The 27,053-nt window shown below is 35.6% G+C and overlaps 1 protein-coding gene across 1 annotated transcript; it reads right to left on the bottom strand.

Moving 5' to 3' along the window:
- Positions 1–16,258: 16,258 nt before the first annotated feature.
- Positions 16,259–17,933, bottom strand: LOC119083872. The gene is made up of 2 exons (XM_037193681.1): positions 17,312–17,933; positions 16,259–17,258 (listed from the first exon to the last, which is right to left on the bottom strand). Exons 1-2 carry the CDS (start codon positions 17,930–17,932, stop codon positions 16,554–16,556), a joined length of 1,326 nt encoding a protein of 441 aa, XP_037049576.1. The 5' UTR covers position 17,933; the 3' UTR covers positions 16,259–16,553.
- Positions 17,934–27,053: the final 9,120 nt, after the last annotated feature.

Raw genomic sequence — 27,053 nt, 5'->3', positions numbered from 1 at the left:
ATTCGCTTTAGTGTAATGAAAAATAAAATATTTTCGACTTTCAGTAATTTTTTTGAAAGTATTTCAAATGCTTGTGATTTCGGCTGTGTTGTCGTAAAATAGATTATTTTGTTTTAGCCGGAAAATAATAAAATTAGCTTTTTGTTTAAGTGCCGAGTTAAGTGCAAAACATCCTTGGATCTTACATTCCTGAAAGAAAGTGTTTATTTATTTGATCATGCATACACTGTAGTATCTAAATAAAGTGTCGTTCGCTAATTTGTCACAGCTTTTAATTCATAAAAATTTGTCTGAATATTTGTGAACCTTGATATGAACATGAACGTTCGTAAACACTTTTTGTCATCAGCGAAAGTCATTAAATGTTTCTTTGTTTAATTTGAAAAATAGTTTCATTTGTAAAATTGTATTTGCCAATCTACGCGACACCCAAAAAATGTTCAGAAATTCTAAATTGCTTCTTATTTTTGATTCAATAAATTTTTTGTATTTCTATGAATCTTCTTTGTAATAAAAAAATAAGATGAGTGATGATGCAACCACTCTACAAAATGAAAGTTCGAAATCTGGTAGTTGTGTACAGAAATTAATAACTCGTTTCAAATGCTACAGTAAACAATATTGTATTCGTTGTTTCGAGTTTCGTTGCCTTGAATTTCTCAAGTTAATTTTTTTCGTAACTCGTGATGAAAGCAGAATTTTTCAGGACACGTAGTAAGCTCAAGCTCGACCAGAGTCTGATCTGATAGATTTTGGCCTGATCTGATTTGACTTGAATCTGAAAATCGAGAAGCTGACCTGACCTGACCTGAATTTATCTTGACCTGATCTGTTTTTCAAATTATTATTAGAAGTCCGCGGCAACATAAACCAATAAGAAGTATGCAAAAAGAATCAGGTTATTTCAGGCTCAAACTGAAACAGGCCAGGTCAAGTTGAATTCGAAACAGGTCAGGTCAAATGTAAGTCAGGTCACGTTAAGTTCAGGTCAGGTTCGATTTTCAGGTTCAGGTCTGGTAAAAACCAACCTATTACGAACCTTAGTTTAGATAGGGAAACATTGAAAACATAACTCTAGTAAAACACAGATACTTTTTAGAGCAGTTCAATAAGATTTATATCGAAAATTAAATTCAAAATGAAGGAACATCTTAGGCTCTCAGCGCACTAGCCATCCAAATTATCTGAGTCATCAGGAAGCGGCGTGTTCATTGGGTGATCTTGATCATCCTGTGCATCTGAACCGGACATCGTTTGTTGTGTGAGTTGATGAGGTAAAACTCTAGCCGTTGGATGAATTCGAATTGATTCAGCAGTAATTGTCGATGAAGAACCTGGATTTCTCGCACCCATCAATTCTGCAAGACGTTTTGCACGCAATATTTGGAAATGTTACTCAGCCTCTTTCATCTTATCTGAGACCTTCTTGTTCTTCTCATCAACTTTTTGCTGCTTCGTCTGTGCTACTGTGGCTGGCTCTTTTCATCGCTCCAATTTCTTTGTTCACGTACAAGTTACAAACTTTATCTATTTGACGATTTACCGATGCCAAGGGACAGCCCTTGAATGTTGCAATGTTTCCATTATAATACTCGTATTTAAACGGTCCGATGTCGACACGAATTTTCTTTGTGCGTTGCACTCCAGTGGATCGGACGATACTAGCCAAATTATTAAAATTCAGTAAACTTTACACGAAAAAAAAACAATTATTCGAGCGAAATTTAATGCTTAAAATTTGGTTCGCATATTTAAATATTTGTGACCAATAAATCATTTCTTATAATAGTACATTTACCGATCGAGGCGTAGCCGAGGTCGGTAAACACACAAGAAGTACCATTTCCATCATTTACCCTAATGCTAAGTAAGGTATTTTATTCAAAAACTTGAGGTACAGTTTTGGATCTGTTTTGGACCTACATATCGGTTTTCTCTTTTGCGCTTAAGCCATAATAGAGAACGTCAACATGGTAATATCCCAACAGTTTGCTCGTCCAGCTCATTTTACGAGAGTGATGGGATTTGCATACTGGTATTGAAAAAAATGTTTTCGATGCATGTAGTATGTAAAATCGTTGTGTAATACTATGACAAAACTGACCCGAATCCAATCGATATCAACAACGGAGTAAATCGAAATCACCCAAATAACCCTTAAATATTGAAGGTGACGCAATTCCTTGTTTCTTTAATTACAAAATAACTGATATTACTCGAAAATTTTACCCAGATAAAATTAATTGTATTGTTAGGACCATTGAATCCAAGAAGAAATGTCACAAAGTGGCTGTACTTAGTCCTTTATTCTTTTATTGGTTGTGTAGTGGACTTGCGTCACGCTCGCTTACTAACGTGCGAGCATAATATTGACAGTGGAAGGTGTATGATATGTATGAGTATATTAGATTTTGACGCGTCAGCAGGAATTCATTTTGAACATAAATATCACATTTTGACCTAAACTGTTTTGAATAATTAAAAATGAGTACACTTACCGTAGAGGTTAATAATATAAAATACATTTTGTTTAACCTAACGCCGGAACTGATTCGTGATATAAGTAAAATATCTAATATAATGTAATTATTTGTATAGCACCGTTTGTCAATTGTTATAAATGTCTCTACGAAATTAAGGGAATGAGTGAAAATTCCATTTTTTTAGATCCCGCCAAACTACAACAATATTTTACAACTTGTCGTGACACACGCACGAATATTTGCATTTTGGAAGACTATGAAAATTCTCCATCATTTTTGGGAAATCCTCCGTGCTGGAGTGATATTCATTTAGATGAAGTTAATACTCCCTCAGCATCGGCAACATCTGCAAACGTTGAAAAGCAGAAATTTGAATTTCTGTGTGGAAATTTTGCAACACAAAGTTTTATATATGGAGTCAAATTTGGCATACATCCCTGGCACTATTTCGATGACCTAGATTCTATTAGAAATGAACACAGCTCATTACCTCGATCAATCGACACTGCTATACGTCGAATGAGCGCAGATATAGTCGGAACAGTAACATTGAGTTTCGACAATGTGCAGGCCGGACAATATTTTCAAGATGGCAAATTCATATTTAAAAACAAGGAGCTTAAGACTTGTAATAAAATGTAGCTGCTGTTCTAAGCTACAGTCTAATTACTCAATCTCTAAATTGCAGACCTAGCATTCGCTGGCGACGTTGAGGGACGGACTACAAAACCAAAACGCAATAAGAAAATAGTATTTATTCCAGGCCAAACAAACCCGTATCTGTTGTTAAAGGAAATCGAAAAGATGAATCATCTCAATGAAAAAGATAAGATGTACGAAATACTTCAATTTGTAAAGGACTCCGATAAAGGTACTACTAAGTATATGTTCGTGAGAAAAAACCACAACCGAAAATCGTACTACAAATGAAAATGCAATTTGACTCAACGCTTTTCGATTTTCCGACAAATTATTATTCCCTTGACTGAAAGTCATGGGTCTTACGAATGATAAACACTCTAAAATGTTTGTCACACAATGTTCACTACTATGATTGAAAATACATGGAATGTATGACCAAAAACCTTAAATACAGAAAATGTTTGTCACACTTTGTTCATTCCTTGATGCCACGATAATTCGAGTAATTCTAAACGGATTTCCAAAAACTTTTTTTTAATCGACGAGAAATTAAATTCCTCAGGTTAAGTTCGAAGATGGGCTATGAAGGACCGACGATCTCAAAGATATTCCCAAAAGAATTTTTGTCTCGTCGCTTGATGCCACGATAACTCGAGTAGTTTTCGACGGATTTCCAAAAACTTTTTTTTATTCGAAGGGGAATTAAATTCCTCAGGTTAAGTACGAAGATGGACCATAACACACGGGTGATCTTAGAGATATTCTCAAAAGCATTTTTGTCTTGTCGCTTGATTCCCCGATAACTCGAGTATCTTTCGACATATTTCCAAATTTTTTTTTTTTTAATCGACGAGGAATTAAAATCTTAGGTTCAGTTCGAAGATGGGCCATAACGGACGGGAGATCTCCGTGATATTCTCAAAAGAATTTTAGTCTAGTAGCTTGATGCCACGATAACTCGAGTAGTTTTCGACGGATTTCCAAAATTCGACGAGGAAATAAATCCCTCAGGTTAAGTTCGAAGATGGACTATAACAGATATTCTCAAAAAAAAATTTGTCTTGTCGCTTGATTCTACGATAACTCCAGTAATTTTCGACAGATTTCAAAAAAAAAAAAAATTTTAATCGACGAGGAATTCCAATTCTCAGGTTAAGTTCGAAAATGGGCTATAACGGACGAGAGATCTCCGTGATATTCTCAAACGAACTTTCGTCTCGTCGCTTGATAACACGATAGCTTGAGTGAGCATCAACTGATTTACAAATATTTTTTTATTCGACTGGGAATTAAATTCCTCAGATTAAATTCGAAGTTGTGTTGTATTGGTCTGACAATCTAGAAGTTATTCACAAAAGAATTTTTCTCTTATTCCCTTGACTGAAAGTCATGGGTCTTACGGATGATAAACACTCTAAAATGTTTGTCACAACATGCTCACTATGGTTGAAAAAGCATGAATGTATGACCAAAAATCTTGAATACATGAAAAGGTTTGTCACACTTTGTTCATTCCTTGATAACACGATAACTTGAGCAATCCTCAACAGATTGAAAAAAAAAAAATTATTCGACTAAGAATGAAATTCGTGAGGGTAGCCACAGATCTGCTAGTCTACTTATCATACGGAGTAATTTCCGACAGCTTTCCAAAAACGTTTGCACTGAAATTACTTGGGCTAAGCTCGTTAATGGAAAATGCTGGAGTAATAATCTGTGATTTATTCCGAAAAAACTTGCTGTCCATGCTAGAAAAAAAATGAACGAGTGTGAACTTTGCGGCCAGAGCGAAGCGAGGGCCGTAATCACACGAGTTGCATAATTCCCTTGACTGTAAGTCATGGGTATTACAAAAGAAAATACACCGTACATAACACGTTTACTATGATTAAGAATGTATGATGGAAATGTGATTAAAAAACGTTAAATGTAACAATTTTCTGCTCCTTGTAAACACGATAACTTGAGTAAATCTCAACGGATTTTCGCCAACTTTTGTTTTCGACGCGGAATTAAATTCTGCAGGTCAAGTTCGAAAATGGGCGATATCGGATAACGTTGTTAACAAGATAACTGGAGCAATACACAGCCGATTTTCAAAAACTTTTTTTTTATTCGATAAAGGATTGAAATTGTCAGATCAAGTTCGAAAACGTATCGGTATCGGTTCAACCATCTAGTTCTCTAAAGAAGCCTTTTCTGCTCTTTGTTAACAGTATAACCGGAATAATTCTCAACAGATTTTCAAAAACTTTGTTTTGTTCAATGAAGCATTGAAATGCTCAGGTCAAGCTCGAAAATGGGTGGTATCGGTTCAACCATCTGGTAGTAGTTATCGAAAGAAGCCTTTTCTGCTCTTTGTGTAAATCTCGACTAATTACAAAATAAATTTGATAAAGAATGGAATTTCTTGTTATGTGATTTTGCCTTGTTGACAAAAACGAATAAACAAAACAAAAATTAACGAGTGTGAAGTTTGCGGCCAGAGCGGAGAGAGGGCCGCCATCACATGAGTTGAAGTTTAATTACGTCATTTATAAACCGGGACAACGTTTCTAAGATTTTCAGTGAAACTAAACCAAATTAAATTATTTATAAGAGATTTAGACCTTCCATTAGTTCTTCTTCTAATTATGTTTTTGTGTCCATACAAATTACATTTCATTGAAATAAATCAATAAATCATTACCAATAAAAATACTATTGAGAAGTTGACACAGTCAAGGGATCTGACCCACCCTACAGGTGGGACCTAGTTGGATTAGTGCATATATTCGACGTACTAACGAACTACGTTGAATTGAAATTTCAATATTAATCGTGAATCACTTAATTCTGATCAGTTTAATACGAAAATGATTGAGCTCGATCTTAAATAATCTGCGCAATTGTTTTCCAAAAGGTATAAGAGTTTGAAGAATGAAGAATGAAGAAGAACGGAAAATTAAGTGATTCACGATTAATATTGAGAATTCTTTGAAAAATTGAACTTGTTATCCAAATCCAGAGTTATTTTCTTTTTAATGGCTCGGAAAATTAGCACTCATTCTGAGATTGCATGATGCAATTTGCATCACTTGCTCATTTTCTCTCTCGAAAAATCAATGTTCTACTTAGATAAAAAAAAAACGGTTGGATGGTAAATCCCATAAATTAATAATTACAATCAGGGGCTATTTAGTTGAATTAATTCGCTGAAATTCTCCAAATTCGTAAAAATTCGCCAAATTCGTAAAAATTCGCCAAATTCGTAAAAATTCTCCAAATTCACCGAAATTCGCCGAATTCATCAAAATTCACAAAAATTTGCCAAATTCACCGAAATTCGCCAAAATTCTCCAAAAATTTTCCCGACTTCCTAGCTTACCAAGGAGTACTTTTATATTCAATTCGACTGTATATTTGTCCTCACAAAGAAACTAAAGAAAAAACTAAAGTGAGATATTGTTCTGAGCTTTAATTTGAAGAAAATATTATTCACACACACTAATTTCCATTAATGGAACGACTTCTATTCAGTTAAAATACTAGAAAAGTAGAAAAATAGCTCTACTCGAATATTTTCAGAATAAAATCGAAAAAACTTGTACATGATTGTCTGCCGAATTTCTGATTGCACCATCGATCGAACTTCTGATACATTGATCGTTGTCATCCGTTCTGTCGTTCGGGCTTTAGGTTAACATGTTTAAGTAAAAATGCCAAATGTCTAAAGCTATAGCGCGACCAAAATAACAACCAAAATTTAGAAAGTCACAGTAAAGGAGAAAATGGATATATTGAACTAAGCAATAATAGTTGGAAGTGTCAAAACTTTGCAAGGTGTCAATTTTTTTTGTTGCATTCAATGGCACTACCTAACTTCCATCGGATTTTTTGATAGATTTGGGTTATTTTGGGATGGGAGATGATTCCTCTAGCACTTCCTAACTTCAATCGGATTTTTCAATGGTTTTGGGTTATCTTCGACATGAGTGAGGTGTTCCAAGATTTGTAGATTTTGGGATTTAGACTAATTTCTCTAGAATTTTTTAATTTCTTTTGATGTTGTCGAAATGACATACTTACAAAAGTAGTGATATCAGTCAAAAAAAAACCTTTAAAGAGTAAATGTGACGCAAGTCCTTTAGCTTACTTATAAAACCACTGATATCGCTGAGGGTGACGCATTGTGCGCCGTACGCAAAAGTTTTATCAACAAACAATTGACTCAAAAAATTTGTGAAAGAAAATTTTACAACAAGAAGTTTGCGTCACGAGTGGCAGATGTTGAGGAACGTACCTATTGTTAGGAAAATGGTTGAAAAATGTAAATGGAAACTATCTATGGAAACTCATAATCAGCAGTTTTATGTTATATATTGTATTATGCTTCCAAATGGTACTGAAAGAATATAAACGAAAGAAAACCGAATCATCTGCCACTTGTGACGCAAATTTCCTGTTGTAAAATTTTCCTTCACAAATTTTTTGAGTAAATTTTTTGTTGATAAAACTTTTGCGTACGACGCTCAATGCGTCATCCTAAGCGATATCAGTTATTTTGTAAGTAAGATAAAGGACTTGCGTCACATTTACCCATTAAGGGTTTTTAGACTGATTACGACTTTATCATCTCAGGAGTCAATTCGCCAATTTCTAAGACAATTGGAAAGCCAGCTCGCTCTGATATTATTGAGTTATAGCTCATTCGATTCGTTGATCAATTCTAGCTAACACGAATATCCCATTTAAAAAAAAAATAAAATTCACTTTGCGTGTAATGTAAAGGGGTGCAATAACCTGAGGAAGGAGCAACCCGAAAAACAAACCCGAGAATTCTGAATTTGATTGATATAGGCCTTTTTTGTCTCAGTAGAGTACGTTTCTGTACTTAAAAGTACTTTTTCCTAACTAGTGTTGAAATATCGCGACGTCGTCTCTCATTTCCCACGTCGTTTAGGAAAAACGTTGTTCCTAACTTATGCTAAGAGGCATTTGTAGCGAATTTGACTCCAGTACACACCTCCGCTTCGAGCTGGAAATGTCTCATTCGCTAAAAAAGCATTTTAGCATGCTTTAGAAAAATAACTGATCTAAAGACCTCTGTCTTGTAGAGTTTCGTGAGGCTTTATCGTTTATCCGACATCATTTTGAGATATCGGAGATGTTTGTGAGGTTTTTATTGGACTTTTTTTTTAGATTTTGGGGATGCTCGTGAGGTTTTTAAGAGAATTTTTTTGAGAAGAATATTGAAAATAATCGTCAACCTAAGATAGATAACTAATTTGATTTTCCGAAAATATTATTGATAAGATTATGAAAAAATATAATCCAACAATTTTTTAATTACAAAGAAAATTCGTCAAAATTCGTCAAAATTCGTCAAAATTCGCCGAAATTCACCAAATTCGCCAATTTGCCGAAATTCTCCAAATTCGTAAAAATTCGCCAAAAATTCAACTAAATAGCCCCTGATTACAATTGATTTCATTTTCTAAGGTGAATTTACTTCACCAGCAATTGGCAAATCATAAAATCGAAGTTTCTCAAGATGTACACTCTACCTTTTCTTCAAAACAAACGAAAAGAGCTAAACATTGATTTCAAAAAGAAAATCAATCTACGATCGTTTGTTGAGGGAAAGTTGCATGTCCTCAATAAGTACACAACTCTCCCTTTCTTTAACCAATTGGAAATGGTTATAGACGATCTTCCTCTAGAGATTGCGAATCTAATCATAGTCAATGGAAAAATGGGTGGAACGAAAGAAGAAATCTTATCATATTGCGATACGATTCAAGACATGGCTAAACACTACATCGCAAAATCAAAGCCACCGCCGACTGAAACACAAATGGACTTCGATGACTCTAATGAACCATCTACTTTGGAAATGGAAATTTTTGAGTTTCATGGATCGACACCACCGTTTCGTGGAGGCAAACGTGGTCGTGGTCGTGGTAAAAGAAAGGGAGGAGTCACCACGCAACTATTGCTGAGGACGACGACTCTGATGAAAGCTACAGCTTCCTTGAACAATTGGACGATACTAGTCGTTCGTCATTTTCGGAAGGGTAAAGACAAAACTATTTCGAAAAACCGTAAATTTTTTACGTTTGCCATACTTATCCACTTAATTAATTATAAGAATTTAATCCATTAAAAATAAATTTACTTTTGTTGTAATTTTGCATTCTGACCTTTATTCAAAATCTTAATTCGGATTTTACAAATTTACTGATTGATAGTAGTCAATAACGGGTTTGTTTTCCTTTCATTTCGATTACTTTTTTCAATCTCTTCGGCATTGATTGAATAACCTTTCTGATGAAACTTATCGATATTCGTTTCCAACATTTTTCAATCAATAGGAGCAATTGTCTTTTGGTAGAGATCGTAACGCTACGCGTTATTCAACATTTTTTGCAGTGCAGCCCAAACGATTTCGATTACATTCATATCGTTGCTTTTTGGTGGAAAATCGAGTACACTAACGCCAGAGTTTTTTAGGAAAGTGATACCCATGTTATGAATGGCTGCGTTGTCCATTAAAATCGTTGATCCTCTGATGGAATCAATCAGTTTTGATTTGATCAATTGCTCGAAATGTATCCCAGTAAGATTGGTGCTGACGGAGTAAATAATGTTTCGACCACTAAACGATATTGCGCCCACTAAATTGACTTTATTCTTTGAATTTTGTATTTCTTGTTTAACGTTTTTGTCCAGTTCCCATCGCTCATTGAGTCTCCGCTTGACGAACACTCTGCCATCTGAGTACGTCTGCACCGTCTTCTCGTCCAAATAGTATACCTTCATCCATTCATCAGTCCAGTGTTGGTACTTGATGGCGAACTGTAGACGCTTGATTTGATTTTGCATCGATATGAACTGTTTCGAAACAGCTACATAATTACGTACTCCGTTTTTGCAGAGCAACCGATGTATCGTCATACGCGAGACGTGCAGCTTCAGCTTTTTAATACATTCATTGTGTGTACTAAATGGATTATTTATAAAGTAATCCAATACTTTGTACACTTGCTGCGCACTCAATTTAAAATTCACTTCTTTCTTAGAAGCTGTAAACAGTGATCCGTCTTTCCATTTTTGGATACATTTTGCAACAGTTTTTCGATCACATTTCACATAATTAGCGCTAAATTTGTTATGGAATCCCTTTAACAATTGAGCGTTGGAAGAGTCTTTTTTTAAAAATTCAATTTACAATCAAGTCAACTTCAAAGTGACAAATAAATTTTGAGAAAATTTGAGGGATCCATCGTAATTTTAGATATTGTTAATTCCAAGCACGACCCTAAAGGTACTTGTTTAATGTTCAACTTTTTAGCTGTTTTTATTTGATTTTAACAACTGCAAAAGTATGGATGCTGACTTGCCAAAACTTTTAATAAGTTTTACCTATTGTCTATTAAAGTTTAGTAAAAAAATATATCAATATAACCCGAGAGGGACTGACCTCGGAGTCGGTAAATCAAGTAAATTAAGTATATTTTAAGATATTTAGAAATGTCCCACAAATTTAAAGATTTCGATTTTTTGTATTTCCTCAGCCATCCTAGAATTTTCACCTTTTTACATACTTGGCTGAGATACGAAAGAATTTGCTTTTTACGAATACGAACTATTTGCTCGTAATGCTCGCATATCACATGAATCTTAATAGATCATCTTCACGATACGGCACTTTCAGACGTAACCATTTGTATGAGATTGCTTTTAACGTGAATGGCATTTACTAACGTGGATGGCATTTCAAACGGCCTTGAAGATGATCTACACTCGTATTCGTAAAAGGACAAATTCTCTTGTTTCTTAAGTAAACAAAGCAAAAATTGAAAAAATTCAATTTTGTCTCTCAAACGAAGTACTTTTTTGGTAAGTGGAAATCAAGCATTAGCCCTCTTGCCGACAGTTAGTAAAAGGATAACTTATAACGTTCATCCTGCTATAAACTGTAGTAAAATAAGGCGATTGCTAAGAAACAGGAACACTCATCCCTTCAGAAAGAAGGAGATAATATTTAGATTTGTACGGTATGCGAGAATTACGAGAAAATCTTGACGATATTCGAATGTAAGATCTCAATGCAATTTACTTATGTTAGTACTTAACTCACATCAAAAGCGAGTAAAATAAAATTCGTGTTATAACGTAGAATAATCCACATTGACCTAAGCCGATTTCATTAAAACGACATTTTTAATTTTTTTGACTTACCGTGATTTGTTAGAAATTTAATGGAAATTTACCACTGGATGTAGCCAATCTCATTGTAGGTCATTCTAAATAATAGAAAATACGACGAAAAATGCTAATTTCACTGAAATTTTAGTTGGGATTCATAACTTTTTACTACCTTTCAGAGAAAAAAGTTTATTAAAATCCAGGGCCTATTATTTGGGAATCGATTTTGGGAATATTTGGGAATATTTGGGAATATTTGTGAATTTTGGGAATATTTGGGAATATTTGGGAATATTTGGGAATTTTGGGAATATTTGTGAATTTTGGGAATATTTGGGAATATTTGGGAATTTTGGGAATATTTGAGAATTTTTGTGAATATTTGGGGATTAATTCCCAAATAATTACTCCTTTTGAATGTATTATCCCAAAATGTTTGGTTTCTATTTTGTATTGTTATCAATAAAGCTTTATAAATCGTGTTTAAATACCATTGACATTTAATCTCATCCATCAGAAGTTTATTTTCGATGTTCACAAATGACTTAGAAATAAACCAGTGGCATTACAGCAGGTATTTTCTATCGTTAAAACTTTTACACCTCGTCTACTTCCCAAATATTCCCAAAATTCCCAAATATTCCCAAATATTCCCAAAATTCCCAAATATTCCCAAATATTCCCAAATATTCACAAATATTCACAAATATTCCCAAATATTCCCAAAATTCCCAAATATTCCCAAAATTCACAAATATTCCCAAATATTCCCAAAATTCACCAATATTCACAAATATCCCCAAATATTCACAAATATTAACAATATTGATTCCCAAACGATGAGGCTGATGAAATCACAGTAGGCACTGCGTTTCTGTTATACAGATAGATGACTTGTTTTTGTTGTATGAGTTAAAACATAATCCTAAGCGGTAGCTTGTATCACTAAAGCCTCCAAATTTAACACTTGTCAATTCAGTGTTCATGCTAGTAGCAGGGCTGTGCCGTAACACATACATTTTTCGGGGTACCTCCAACGCCGCTGGCTTAAAACACTTTATTATGTATCACAAATTTTATAAGCATGATATCCACTGAATCTTTCAAATTTTATTTAAGTCTACGTCTACCTGGTCTTAAATTTTTGTGAATATTTGGGAATTTTGGGAATTAATTCCCAAATAATAGGCCCTGTTAAAATCAGTTCCGTAGTTTCTGAGATATCGGAGATTTTGCCCTTGATATGTGGAATATTAGAAGTTGAACCTTTTTAGACTAAGTAGAATAATAAGCACATGTGATATATCGTGATCGTCGATCGCCTCTTTTGCCACGCACTGTCATGAAACAGTGAAACCTCTCGCTCACTTTCACGTTACATCATTTTATCAACGCACCCTTATAGAAAAGAAGCTGTCAATATTTGGTCAAGTTTTCAATCTTTAATACTATAAACTATAAAGTACAAGATGGATATAAACATCAAAGTAACTGCAGAAAATTTAGAATCTGAGAATATTGAGTTAGCGGATGCTTTGAAAAGTTTAGAAAGGGAAAATGATATTCTCACCGAACGATTGAACTCACTTGAGAAAAAATTGGAAAAGGAAAAAAAAATGCACAGAAAATTTGTTGACGAGGTATCAGCGTCTGAAGCCGTTCGATTAGAAGATTTCCTAAAAGAAAAACAAACGATTGTGGAGGACAATAAGTCACTGAATAGAGAGAACCGACAATTAAAGAAAGATGTAGAGTTTTATAAAAAGGCACATGCGGAACTTACGCAAGTTGACGAACGAGCTCATGTGGCGAACTCTCAGAGCCAATTCAAAAGCCCACGACAAGAATCACCGACTGCCTTATGTTCATCATCTAAATCGGCCCGTCCATCCAGATCGCAAACTGTAGTGTATCTACCGACTGAGTGTACGCATAAAACGCATCTACAGCTATTCTAAAAAAGAAAATCAAACAACTGGAAAGCTTTAAAGTAGCCATAGACAACAAAAAAGCAAAATTTCTACAGGATACCAAACTGTTGGAAGAGACAATTGCTTCAACAAGCACAATCAACGATGATGTCCACAATGCAGACGTACTAACTATGTTTGCAAATTTGCCTTAAAATTTCAATGTTATGATTTCAATATTTGGAATGTAATTCAATAAATCATAGTTCATGAGCGACTTTTCATTAATACAGTTTACATAGAAGAATTCCAATCAAAATCAGAAGTTATCAGGAGCTTCGTATCATTCGCTCAGTTATTTAGCATTAAGGAAAGTCTCGTTATACAGTCAGAAGTTGTCTCAATTCGATTCTTGTGTGCTTCATATGAATATTCATATACCTACCTTTCACTCTGTAACTTCTGGCTAAGCACGACTACTTGTACTTACTCATACTACAAGTGCATGACTATCTACAGTTTTTTTGTATCTGCACCATACTTAGTGGTACCATGGAATTACATGTGAAGAGCGTTTAAATATTTCCTTAAATTTTATACGATGCTAACAAAAATTCAAAAAATATTGTCAACCCAATTTTTGATAGCCTTAAAGTTCACGAGGGTCAATTTTTTTTATCTTAATGTCGACTATTTTTGATATAATACAATATTTCTCTGCGATTGCTTGTTCTGAAGATCTCAATATCGAGAACTCAGGACAATAAAGATTCCGAAGAAATCTAACATTTTGTTTGAGCAGTCTTTTTTTCGGTTATCTTAAAATAAATATTAAGAATATGGTTTTGTTTGATATATCATTGTATTTATTGAAAAACATGCGAAATTCGTATTTTCAAAAGTTAAAATGTTAAAATTTCTTCAAATATCTGGAAACTTACGACTTCTTCAAAAATAAGAAGCAATTTAGAATTTCTGAACATTTTTTGGGTGTCGCGTAGATTGGCAAATACAATTTTACAAATGAAACTATTTTTCAAATTAAACAAAGAAACATTTAATGACTTTCGCTGATGACAAAAAGTGTTTACGAACGTTCATGTTCATATCAAGGTTCACAAATATTCAGACAAATTTTTATGAATTAAAAGCTGTGACAAATTAGCGAACGACACTTTATTTAGATACTACAGTGTATGCATGATCAAATAAATAAACACTTTCTTTCAGGAATGTAAGATCCAAGGATGTTTTGCACTTAACTCGGCACTTAAACAAAAAGCTAATTTTATTATTTTCCGGCTAAAACAAAATAATCTATTTTACGACAACACAGCCGAAATCACAAGCATTTGAATTACTTTCAAAAAAATTACTGAAAGTCGAAAATATTTTATTTTTCATTACACTAAAGCGAATTAAAATAAAAAATCAAAAAGCACTCTGCAGAAGACCAAAGAATAAACAAAAAATGAACAAACGTCAATATCGCAGCCGCTGCGTCGCAGCCGATACAACACATTCCACATGATATGTGGGAAGTGAGTTAAATAATTTAAGGGAAATCTTTTTTTGTCAGCAAAATTATTCTTTTTTTGTCAGCAAAATTATTTTTTTTATCAGGAAATTTATTCTTTTAGTTCAGCAAATTTATTGCTATTGTGACCAAATTTAATTCTTCGTCTGCAAATTTATTTTTTTGAAGCAGCAAATTTAGTCTTATTCATTTATTTTTTTGCAATCTGCAAAATTAAATATTTTTTTAGCTATTTTTTAGCAGCAAATTTATTTATTTCTATCAGCAAAGTTAATACTTTTGTCAACAAATTTATTTATTCGTCATCAGCAAAATTAATTGTTTATTTTAGCAATTTTTTAACAGCAATTCTATTGATTTGCAACAGCAAATTTATTCTACTTTTGTCAGCAGATTTATTTCTTGTCATAAGCAAAATTAATTGTTTATTTTAGCTATTTTTTATCTATTTTTGGTGAAATGGATTTTCATATATGCTTTTCGTCACTAGTGGTGAAATGGACACCAAAACCCAATGCTTATCGAGCAACACCTCTAACCATTCGGCTATTGAGATATATAATCGCAGTGTAACAATTTTCAAAAGTTCATTTTTCGCAGCTGGTTGCAGAAAACGTTGTATGCAACACGTTGTGAAAGTGGTAGTTTTTGTCACATGCTTCGCTCGCTTCGCACGTTTGATAACATTACATCTAGTGACACAAACTACCACTTTTCGCAACTAGCTGCAGAAATTACTATTTCACGTCTTACGTCAACGTAAATAGTTATTGACACTACACGGACAATTCATTTCTTTATACGAAATGGATACCAATTTTCATTGCACTTAAAAAGCGTTTTAACACGCCGAGCGATCCGGCCCATTGCCCCGGAGCGAAGCGGAGGGCCGCAATGCGAGCCGGGCGCCGGAAAGGTGTCGGTAACTTAGGAGTTAATTTTTTTTCTCTCGCATCGTCTAATAATTAGTCTGTGTAATTCATTGCCCATAAAGAGCGTTTTAACACGCCGAGCCATCCGTAAACTTAGTTAAAGTGAAATTATTATGAAAGGTGTGCATCCTAGAAATTACGCATAGCGAAATTACGAAGCCCCATTCAAATCGAGGGATAAATGCTTTTTTAGGCACTAGGTGTGTAGATTGTCACTCGATACCGCAGGTCGAGCGTGACAATACACATCGTGTGCCTAAAAGATCTATCACCGAGTTGTGTACAACGTTTTTCGCAATAAAGGCAACGGAAAATTCTACTTTTCGTCGCTTGTTGAGTTGACGTTTTCGTGTTAGTGGTGTTAGTGATATAATTTTATATGTCCTACTGCGGGACATATGCTGATTGATACTTATAAAAAAATAAATTTGCAATTGAGACACTAATAAATTTGCTGACAAAAAGCAATAACTTCGAGGTATTAATTTTGCTGTTCGAAGGCATTAAAAGTGCATATTACAAAACAATAAATTTGCTGCCAGGAATTTGCTGCAAAAGAATTATTTTTGCTGCTTAAAGTCAGTAATATTGCTGCTCAGAAAGCAATAAATATGCTGTTCGAGTACTAATAAGTTTGCTGAAAATAAGACTAATTTTGCTGATACAAAACACTAAATTTGCTGATAAAAAAGATTAAATTTGCTGCTAAAAAGAATAAATTTGCTGATGAAATAAATAATTTTGCTACTAAAAGAATAAATTTGCTGACAAAAAAATAGATGCCAATAATTTAACTACGATCGTGACCACTTTTGGATGTTACACATAGTATAGTTAATGTTGATGAATTATGTGCGGATCACCTTGTTTTGCTTAACTCAATATACTTACCCATCTCATCCTTGATCCCAGCGACGAAATCGTCCAAAAATCCTGGCAATTTTCTTATTACTCTATCTGGCGTCACCATTGCTAATGTTATTTCGCTACCATAAGTATATGCAACGATAGTGACAACTTCTTCTATAGAAATCGGGCTGTACACATACATGGAGGTGACTGAATCACCTCCGAAAATAGTAAAATAATTGTAAGGACCAACGATATTCGAAATGTATGTGGTTTGAGTTAGTGATCCCGACTTTTCAAGCAATCGTGCTACTGGAGAAATGACGGATCCTAACAGATCAGTTCCAATTTTGAAAAAACTCGTTCCTAGGTGATCCATAACATTTCTTATACGTGTATCAATGACCCGAAGTCGCTCCTGAAGAGGTTTGATATTCAACGGTAAGTCGAACCATAGCGTGTATACGTTGACACAAAGTTCCAAACTGTTATACGGATAGTTAGCTTCAACTGTACTTGCCAATATTTTTGATGGTTTTTTCAATTTCGATGAACTGATAGCTCGCTCAAATGCTGGTGATACGTATGCGTACAGAAGCGATACTAAACGTATGGGAGACTCTTTACTTAATTTTCGTTGTGTGGTCTTCAAATCAGCTAAATTCAATTTCACAGTACGGCAGTGATTCTTTCCTCGGCTTTCGGTTAGGGCATTCTAGAAAATTGGAAACTAAATTGTCAGCCTGTACAGTATCGTTCGTACTATACCTCTCCCAAATGTGATTGCCGCAAACACTGAGCGTAAACGGCAGCAAACCCTCCAGAACCAATGGTACAAAGTAGAAGTGTTTCAATCTTATTCATAATTTTGCTGCAGAAATTCTGATTTTTTCTGTTCCACTCTAATGGGTTTATCTTTATTGAAAACGGCTCATCTGCCAAAGCGTACCGGATTACTTGTGTGAAAATAGTTGCATCTCCATAAGAATGATGAACACTCCAAATGACAGCATATTCGTTTGACTCATTCCGATGCATAATATGCATTTCCCATTGTGGCTGGTGATTTGCATGAAAAGTGTTTAACAACTTCTCACATCTCTCCTGAATCGCCACGTCAAAATTTTTCTGCACATTATCCATCACCACATGCTTTTCTGCACGAAAATTATGATCGACTTTCCAACAGAACACCCCGAACTTTTCAACAATGACGTAGCCGAGCTTCCTAAACGGTCTGTACGAAGTTTCAATCTCACCACCGGACATTACTTTCGTTTCGTATTTTACAGCTTTATGCAGTTTTTCAACAATCTTTTCAAAATTTGGCGTCCCTGTGCATTTTAAGACGTACAGAACATTCACTGGTCCTTTTGTTTCTCCAGCCATGATCGTCGCAATTCCTGGTTCCATCAATCGGTATTGATTCTCATCCAATAGAAAATGTACTAACAACCGAAACACAACAGAAATCAGGTATGCTGCGATGGAAATAAGATGGGAGATGAAACCAATGAAGAGAAATAACATTTTGTTGAATAAGTCGTGCGAATTCATTCTAACGATGGTGGTGGGTTAAATAATTGATTTTTAATGTCAGTGTTCACAGGGCTGTAAGGTTCGTATGTGATGCGTTCACTGAAATTATAGAAAGAAATATTCAAAATATTAGATCTGTATATAGAGACTAAAACTAATTTAAGGGCAGATTCCGCCAATAACGGTCTGTTGCGTTACAATTTTTAAGACTGAAAACTGTTGTTTCAACAAAAAATCGTAGTTTCAGGCATTAGACTGATCCTTCATGCCTCAAAGTGTTAAAAATTTGATCTGAGGTAACTGGTCATACAAAACTATTGCAATTGGCGGAGGTCTGCATTTTCATACCCATTCTATGGCGATCTCCGCTAACAAAATTTTTTCTCCGCCAATAACGGATTTGTTCCATAGTTTTTCACGCTCTATCGTCTCCAGCAAGTTTTATTCGTTCACTATAGAAACTCAGACGTCCGCTGATAGACGATTTTACAGATTCTGAAAATTTACCATCAGCGAACCGCCAAGTTATGTGGGAGGACAACCAAAACTTTCGGGGATGGAAAGAGCCGGAAAAACTGTGGAACAAATCCGTTATTGGCGGAGAAAAAATTTTGATAGCGAAGCGAAGCTCTAAAGTTCCAATTCACAAAAATATGCCCAATAATCTCAATGGGAGGTGGTGTCAAAGAGATCAGCAGACTTGTCTACACCAGGCCTCCCACTAAATTTTACCCTGTCCGAAATTCGGACATTTCGGACAATTTGTATAAAATTTCGGACATTTCCAGAAAAAATTTCGGACAAATGTTTTCCAGTTTTCACTAAAGAATCGCAATAGGAATAGTCTGTGAGACATTTAAAATCATTCCCTCACCAAATTTCAACGTTTTATATCAGCAGAATTTGGTGACAAATTCTAAACTCAAAAATTTGTTTGGAGTATATTTTGACGTGACATGAATTGATCATTAACTGGTATATAGGACTTGAAAAATGTTTTACTAAAAGTATTGTTAAATTTGAGGGTTAACTGAAACCTGGCTGAAAATATTTTAAAAAGAAAGAAACAGTTTTAGAACGGCTTTCTTCAAATAAAACTAGTTGAACTTCCATGCAACATACTTTTTTACCGCAGACGATTTCAATCCAAAAATTTTGTACTAATGCTTAGAAATGTATTTTACTTTACTAGTGAGGGAATGTAGCCTTTCTCTCACTAGTGAAAACCCTTTCCCTCGCTCGTAAAGTAAAACGCCATACTATACACTGGTTTAGTAATGTACTATTGTTCGCACTTCAAATTTATGCTAGATGCCTAATACGTCGACCTTCAAAACATCAGTCGTATTTTTACTTTTCGAAGCTCGATACGCCACAGGCAGGCAAATTTTCTATTTCGTTCCAAGTAACTTAAAAAATTCGACAATATCGATAGTTCCGTTACTGAATAAAAAATCTTTAAAAATTTGTCAATATGGGATGCAGAGTTTTTTGAATTTGACTGCCTTCAGAAGTTAAAGTTATCCTGAAGAAACCAGGAGAGCGTGTCTATCTCATCGATTATTAAAATATCTATGTGAAGGCTCGGATTGTGACGAGTGAAATGAAAGTAGTTTAAGTTAAGGGCGGCTCGCCGGTTCGCTGATGGTAAATTTTAAAATGTGTAAAATCGTCTATCAGCCTGAGTTTCTACGGTGAACGAAAAAAAACTTGCTGGAGACGATAGAGCGTGAAAAACTATGGAACAAATCCGTTGTTGGCGGAAAAAAAATTTTGATAGCGGAGATCGCCGTAGAATATGGGTTTGAAAATGCAGACCTCCGCCAATTGCAATAGTTTTGTATGACCACTGACCAGTTACCTCAGATCAAATTTTTAACACTTTGAGGCAATAGAGGAAGGATCATTCTAATGCCTGAAACTACGATTTTTTCTTGAAACTAGAGTTTTCAGTCTTAAAAATTGTAACTCAACAGACCGTTATTGGCGGAATCTGCCCTTAACAAATTCAGTAACGATTTAATCAAATTAAAATCGTTTTTAGTAAAACACTTATTTAATTAGCGAATGAGTGTTGTTGACTGATGGACAAATCTTAATTCAAATAATTCAAAGGGTTGTACATATGTACGTACAATTAATTTACTTCCTCATCTATGTTGATATAAATTTTAAGACAAAGAATTGGTACACGGAAATTATAATTGAGAAATGTATAAAGCGCGCCGCAGGCGATTTTTTTTTGTAGAGTCTTTTATAAGTTTAAATATTTAAATTCGGTAAGATCTTAAAGAAAATTTCGTACATTTCGGACAATTTCGGACAAATGTGTAAAATTTCGGACATTTCGGACAAGTGGGACGCCTGGTCTACACTTAGAAATTTTCCGTTATCTGTTTACAGCGAGGGAGAAACAACGAGAGCGAATGTTGGGACAGACTGCATTCGCCATTTGAGCAAATGATTGGAACGGACGAGCGCAAATTATGAGCGAATGAAGGAAAAATATAGTCGAATGAACAGTAAATACGAACGAGTGCAGGAAAATATGAGGGAATGAATGAAGGGAAAATATGGTCGAATGAAGGTAAGCGAATGTATGGAGCGAATGACGGGAAAATATGAGCGAATGATGGGAAAATATGAGCGAATGAATGGATAATATGAGCGAATAGTGTGCAGGCATGAGCGCTGCCGTCGAGCCACGGCTTAGCCGATATTTTGGCCGCCGCCGAGGATTTTGAGACGGCGCTCATGTCTGATAGTGTGACAGGATTTTCCGTTGTTGTTTCCCCCTCGGTTTACAGTCAATACAAGGCTTCATACGAAAATACCTAAAAACAACCGTCAAAGACGTACACAGCTTTAAATGTTCAGCTACGAAATGACAAATTATTCACAAAAAACCCACACTTTCGTCGTTTTTGCTTATAAAAAGCTTTAGACCATGAGCTAGGTCCCTTGGAGCTCATATCCGGCTACTCGGCAGTACAGTGAACGTGGTGTATTTTGTCAATATCTCGAGTAAATTTTGACCGAATTTCATGACTTTTTTTGTTTGAAGGGTATTGACGAATGCAAAGCGTTACTACTTTTTCCGGTTTCCTAACAAAATGGCTGCCGGCGGCCATATTGGATTTTATTAAAAGTGATATAAAGTGGGAAAAATGGTACTTAGAGAGTTTCTGTTGACATAGAAGTAATTGGTTATGTGTGTGGGGTGTTTCAGGCATTCCATAAATTAGGCATGCGGACATGGTGATAAAAAATGTTTCAAATTTGAGTTCCTAAAATTACTTCGTAAATTTGTGTTCTATTTGAGAGGTACTTCGTACGTCCTTTCATAATTGCGCTATGTGCAATTTTTAAGATGAATATGAATACTTTCATTGCACACTCGTTGCACTTGGGCTAGGTGGGCAATAATGTCTTGACGGCTTGTTTTTTGGAAAGTTTTCTAGTGCTCAAAGAATCATAGGGTCTGCCTATGGGACAACAAGAGGTGAGTGGGTTACTTATAAAAGTGTGCTGTCCACGCCCTTGTGCATGATCACAGGATGGGTATTGACACTTTTAGGATCTCGTGGGCATAGGGTGCAGCATGGGCACTTTGCAAAAATGTGTGAGCCCACAAACTGATGTCTTTAGTGCAGTCTAGATTTTCTGTACGATATAATATTCATTCAAGAAATTTCGAAACTGCTACCGCACATAAAATCGTGTTCCCAACTTATGTATTTACTGGAATTTTGCACATATGATGTGCTGTCAACCTCGGTTTCGCCTCAGATTCGCAGTATTCAGATTTTCTCGAAAATTTCTGATGTGCATGGGCTGCGCCGTGGGCATGCTTTTTTAAAAATTATTGGGCTGCCGGCAGGACGGACACAAAAATTAGGTATGCCCACTGCCCACTCACCTCTATCGACAACGAGGGGAAGATCGAGGCGTTATCGTCACCTGTCATGACTTCCAAACCGATTAAAGAGTGTAAGGATTAGAAATTCCATGAGAATGACATACAGTCTTTAATATTTAAAATGACTCACTCTCAATTTTTTCAGAGAATGTCATTATAGAGAGACATTTTTTTTAAATGTTAAAGGCTGTAACTGTCTAATTTGATTAATTTAATGAATTTTGTCAACCCATACCACGTATATTTTTACTTCAGTATAGTAGCACTAAAGAACCTTAAATCTATGAATTATTATTATTATTTATAAATTGTCGAGAACTTTCTCTATAAACAAAGTAAACTAAACAAGAAACACTTCGACAGTCGAAAAATCATAAAGCCAACTGATAAATTTAGAGATATGGAAATAATCAGTTTGTCACGCTTCTTTTACACTATAGTAGGGTAATGTTTGGTCAAGTAATCAAAAAACAAGATTTCTGCAACTTGACTGCGAAAAGTGAACTTTTCATAATTTGGGTGAGGTATGAAGGGTCTTTTTTCACTGTACATACCACTGGAGGCTTTATTTTTTGTCATTAGTGCAGAGAGATGCTAATATGACGACTGGGTCGTTTCGACGGATAAAGGAAATATGTCAAATGATTTTGAATTTGGTTGAGAGAAAATGTATTATATTCTCTCTCAAAAAACCCAGCTGTCATTCGACATATTCCCTCTATCCGTCGAAACGACGTCCCAGTCGTAATATTAGCAACTATCTACATTAGTGACATAAAGGAATTACTTTTTGTCACTAGTGATGGTCCCCATCAGTGCTGGTCATGGCTGGTCATGGGTGGTGAGTGCGGACGCGGGGTGGTCTCAAAATGTCGGTTGCGCCAACATTCATACAAAGTTCCAACTTTTAGGGTTGCTTCTCGCTGAAATTATTTCTAGAAAAGTGTTTTGACCACCTCCTGATATCACAAAGCGTATTAAATTAAAATGTATTTATTTTTCGCTAGAATTGAACGAGCTATAACTCATAAATATCGGAGTGAGCATGTTTCAAAATTTGTCTGACGAGTTGTCGAATTGACTCTTAATTAAAAATTGCATGGACTGTCATGTCATCAGCGTTTGACACAAAAATATTCTTAAGCCACCAAAGACATTTATTTGACGACATACCCCTCCACTAGTGCCGAATTGAAAATAAAACAATGTTAGAGAAAAATATCCTTATCATTCGTTTCTAATACGAATTTACTGGTTATGCAGAACCGGATTCAGTTAAAGACGGTATTTTAAGTCATGTTTTTGTCTGATAGAAATTGTATTTCAATTATGATTTTTTGATGGTAATTTGGAACCGTGAGTGAGGATCTGAATTGGAGAACTTCGAAAATGGTTCCGCAGTCTACGACAAATTTTTCTGTTTTATTTTTGTTCTTGTAATTGGATTGGCGTCACATTTATTCAACTTCAAGGAAACATCCTTCGGAGAATCATCCTTTGGAACGACATATAGAGCTATAGTCCCTTTCCCGCACGTAAAGTGCAAAAAAGAACTAGCCGCGGTCACAGGTCAGAGTGGACTGACCATCTTCAGTTGCTTCCGCTTGCCTCTTATACAAGACAGCAGCAACACTTTCCATGAACATGTGTAGGATAGTTTCCATTGAGACATTGCCATCTGCTGATGGAAAATTTTGGGGAAATCGCGGAAAGCTGCTAAGAAATCATCAAAAACAAGGCATTAGAACAGTCGGAGCGTTTGCTGCGACTGAGCCCCGTACAATCCCGTAAACCTATTACGTCCGTAACCATAATACGTTCGTAGCCCTAATACACCTGTAACCCTAATACGTCTTCAACCCTCTTATGCTTCCGTAACCCGCTTGCGTCCTTGACATTATTGCCCACCTATCCGAAGTTGGGCATGGTCAAATTTACTGAAAGTGTTCATTTTTTAAATTGCGCATAGCGCAATTACGAAAGCCCGTACGAAGTACCTCTGAAATAAAACCAACAATATGTTAAGAACCCAAAATTGTTTGCCAACTTTCTATTCGGTATTCAATTACCTCTCAAATAAAACAAAAACTAGCAAAATCAAATGCGATTTATTCGACTTATGTGCAAGAACCACTTAGCGGCCTCAGTCCAAGGACCTAATTCTAGAAATTTTTCCACAACACGCTATTTAGTGTGCAAGTACATCTCAGATTTTACAAAAATTGGCGAAAACGGATGAATTTCACTTCATTTTTACCGATTTATATAGTTTTTAATAAAATCCAATATGGCCGCCGGAGGCCATTTTGTTAGAAAACCGGAAATAGTACTGACGCCTTACATTCGTTAATACCTTTCAAACAAAAAACAAAATCATGAAATTCGGTCAAAATCTACTCGAGATATTGTCAAAATACACCACGTTCACTGTACTACCGAGCAGCCGGATATGAGCTCACTCCAAGGGACCTAGCTCACGCTCCGGTAAACCAAATTTCATAAACTTTTTTTTCCCTGATTGGTACGTTCAATACCTATCTAATTAAGCAAAAAAATCCGTACAAATTTGGCCGACCTACAAGCAAAAACTGCTTCCCGCCTTGTACCTGGTTCACATAATGGGCTCTAACTCACGAGTCATCCAATTTCCACGAACTTTTTTTTGTCGATCGGCATTGTTAATACCTTTCATTTAACGCATTTAACGCGTTTAAATTTCCGGAGATATCATCTTCGAACTTAGCCTTTCTGTTGACATTACCAAACGAGGAAAAAAAAAGAATTTTCAAAAAAGGTTGTGATTTACTCAAGTTATAGGGGTCACAGACGGACGGACAGACGGACGGACATTTTTTTTCGCGGATTCGTTATCTATGAACATAGACAAATGCTTTGCCCTTACCGTCTGCTTCTAATTCAACATGTTACAAACGGCATATTAATCTTATAAGCCCCCAGTACTCCGTACGGGGCTAAAAATGCAGCAAAGCAAACAAAAGAATTGAGCCTGAGCTCCAAAAGCAAAAGAAACAAGGCATCAGAACAGTCGGAGCGTTTGCTGCGACTTAGCCCCGTACGATCCGTAATCCTATTTCGTCCGTAACCATAATACGTCCGTAGCCGAAATACGACCGGAACCCTAATACGACTACAACGCTCTAATGCGTCTGTTACCAAAATGCAAGTCAAGTTGGGCATGGTCAAATTTACTGAAAGTGTTCATTTTTAAAATTGCGCAAAGCGCTAAGTGGCCCTAAGGCCCTAAGTGTTTTTAGCACACAAATCGAGTAAATCTCATCCGATTTTGCTAGATTTAGTTTTTTATGGAAGGTAATTGAATACCGAAAAGAACGTGTCGAAAAAAGTTTCAAATTTGGGCCCTTGGACTAAGGCCGCTACTCGGTCCTAAGTGTTTTTTGCACATAAATCGAGTAAATCTCATCCGATTTTGTTAGTTTTTGTTTCATTTGAGAGATAATTGAATGCCGAATAGAATGATGGCAAAAAAAGTTTCAAATTTGGGCCCTTGGACTAAGGCCGCTACGGCCCAAAGTGTTTTTTGCACATAAATCGAGTAAATCTCATTCGATTTTGCTAGTTTTTGTTTCATTTGAGAGATAATTGAATACCCAATAGAAAGTTGGCAAAAAATTTTGGGTTTCTAAAATAATATCGTAAATTGTTGGTTTTATTTGAGAGGGCTTTCGTAATTGCGCTATGCGCAATTTTAAAAATGAACACTTTCAGTAAATTTGACCATGCCCAACTTGACTTGCATTTTGTTAACAGACGCATTAGAGGGTTGTAGACGTATTAGGGTTCCGGGCGTATTACGGCTACGGACGTATTATGGTTACGGACGAAATAGGATTACGGGTCGTACGGGGCTAAGTCGCAGCAGACGCTCCGACTGTTCTGATGCCTTGTTTTTATTGCGGATTCGTTATCTATGAACATAGACAAATGCTTTGCCCTTACCGTCTGCTTCCAATTCAACATGTTACAAACGGCATATTAATCTTATAAGCCCCCAGTACTTCGTACGGTGCTAAAAATGTCCGTCTGTCCGTCTGTCTGCACGATAACTTGAGTAAAACGCATCCGATTTTGAAAATTCTTTTTTTTTCTTGTTTGGTAATGTCAAAAGACAGGCTAAGTTCGAAGATGAGTGATTTTGGATCGACCCCTCCCGAGCTGTGGCCCAATAAGTGCTTCACGGTTTTTGGAAGATATCTCCGGACATTCAAACGTTACACTTGATACATCGAATGAAAGATATTTACAATACCGACCGACAAAAAAAAAGTTTATGGAAATCGGATGACCGACTCGTGAGTTAGACCCCTTGGTGTGAAACAGGCACAGGGCGGCAAGCAGTTTTTGCTTGTAGGTCGGCCACATTTGAACATATTTCGTCTGTTTTAGCTTTATTAGATAGTTATTGACCGTACCAATCAGGGAAAAAAAGTTTTTGAAATTATGTTCTCCGGAGCGTGAGCTAGGTCTCTTGGAGTGAGCCCTTATCATTCTACTCGGCCGTACAGTGAACGTGGAGTATTTTGTCAATATCTCGAGTAAACCGAATTTCGACCGAATTTTATGAATTTTTTTGTTTAAAAGATATTAACGAATGTAAAGCGTCTGTAAAATTTTCGGTTTCCTAACAAAATGGCTGCCGGCGGCCATATTGGATTTTATTAAAAGTGATATAAAGTGGGAAAAATGATGCTTAGAGAGTTTCTGTTAACATGGAAATAATTTGTTATGTGTGTGGGGTGTTTCAGGCATTCCATATATGGACATCTATATATATCTACATTCACCTATATTGAGCTATATACAGGCATATAGAGCTATATAATAGCATAATCATCTGTGAAATGTTTATTTATGGGAAAATATAGGTAAATATAGCGGTATATAGCTGTTTAAATAGGAATTTATGAAAGTTGACTTCGTATGGGGCTGTCTATATTGCCTCCGGCAATTTTTTTGTATATGATAACAAGTCAAAGAGTGGATAATGCAAATGATTTTAAAGCGCGAATAGCT

The sequence above is a fragment of the Bradysia coprophila genome, unplaced genomic scaffold (assembly GCF_014529535.1).
Source record: "Bradysia coprophila strain Holo2 unplaced genomic scaffold, BU_Bcop_v1 contig_70, whole genome shotgun sequence".
Taxonomy (NCBI): domain Eukaryota; kingdom Metazoa; phylum Arthropoda; class Insecta; order Diptera; family Sciaridae; genus Bradysia; species Bradysia coprophila.
The sequence above is the reverse complement of the archived record's forward strand: the minus strand, read 5'-3'. Positions and strand labels throughout refer to the sequence as shown.

Excerpts from the sequence above, each read along its gene's own strand:
- LOC119083872 (XM_037193681.1), bottom strand. The coding sequence starts at position 17,932 with ATGGCTGGAGAAACAAAAGGACCAGTGAATGTTCTGTACGTCTTAAAA. Across the intron at positions 17,259-17,311 it reads GGCAATCACATTTGGGAGAG|AATGCCCTAACCGAAAGCCG; the intron begins GTATAGTACGAA and ends CCAATTTTCTAG.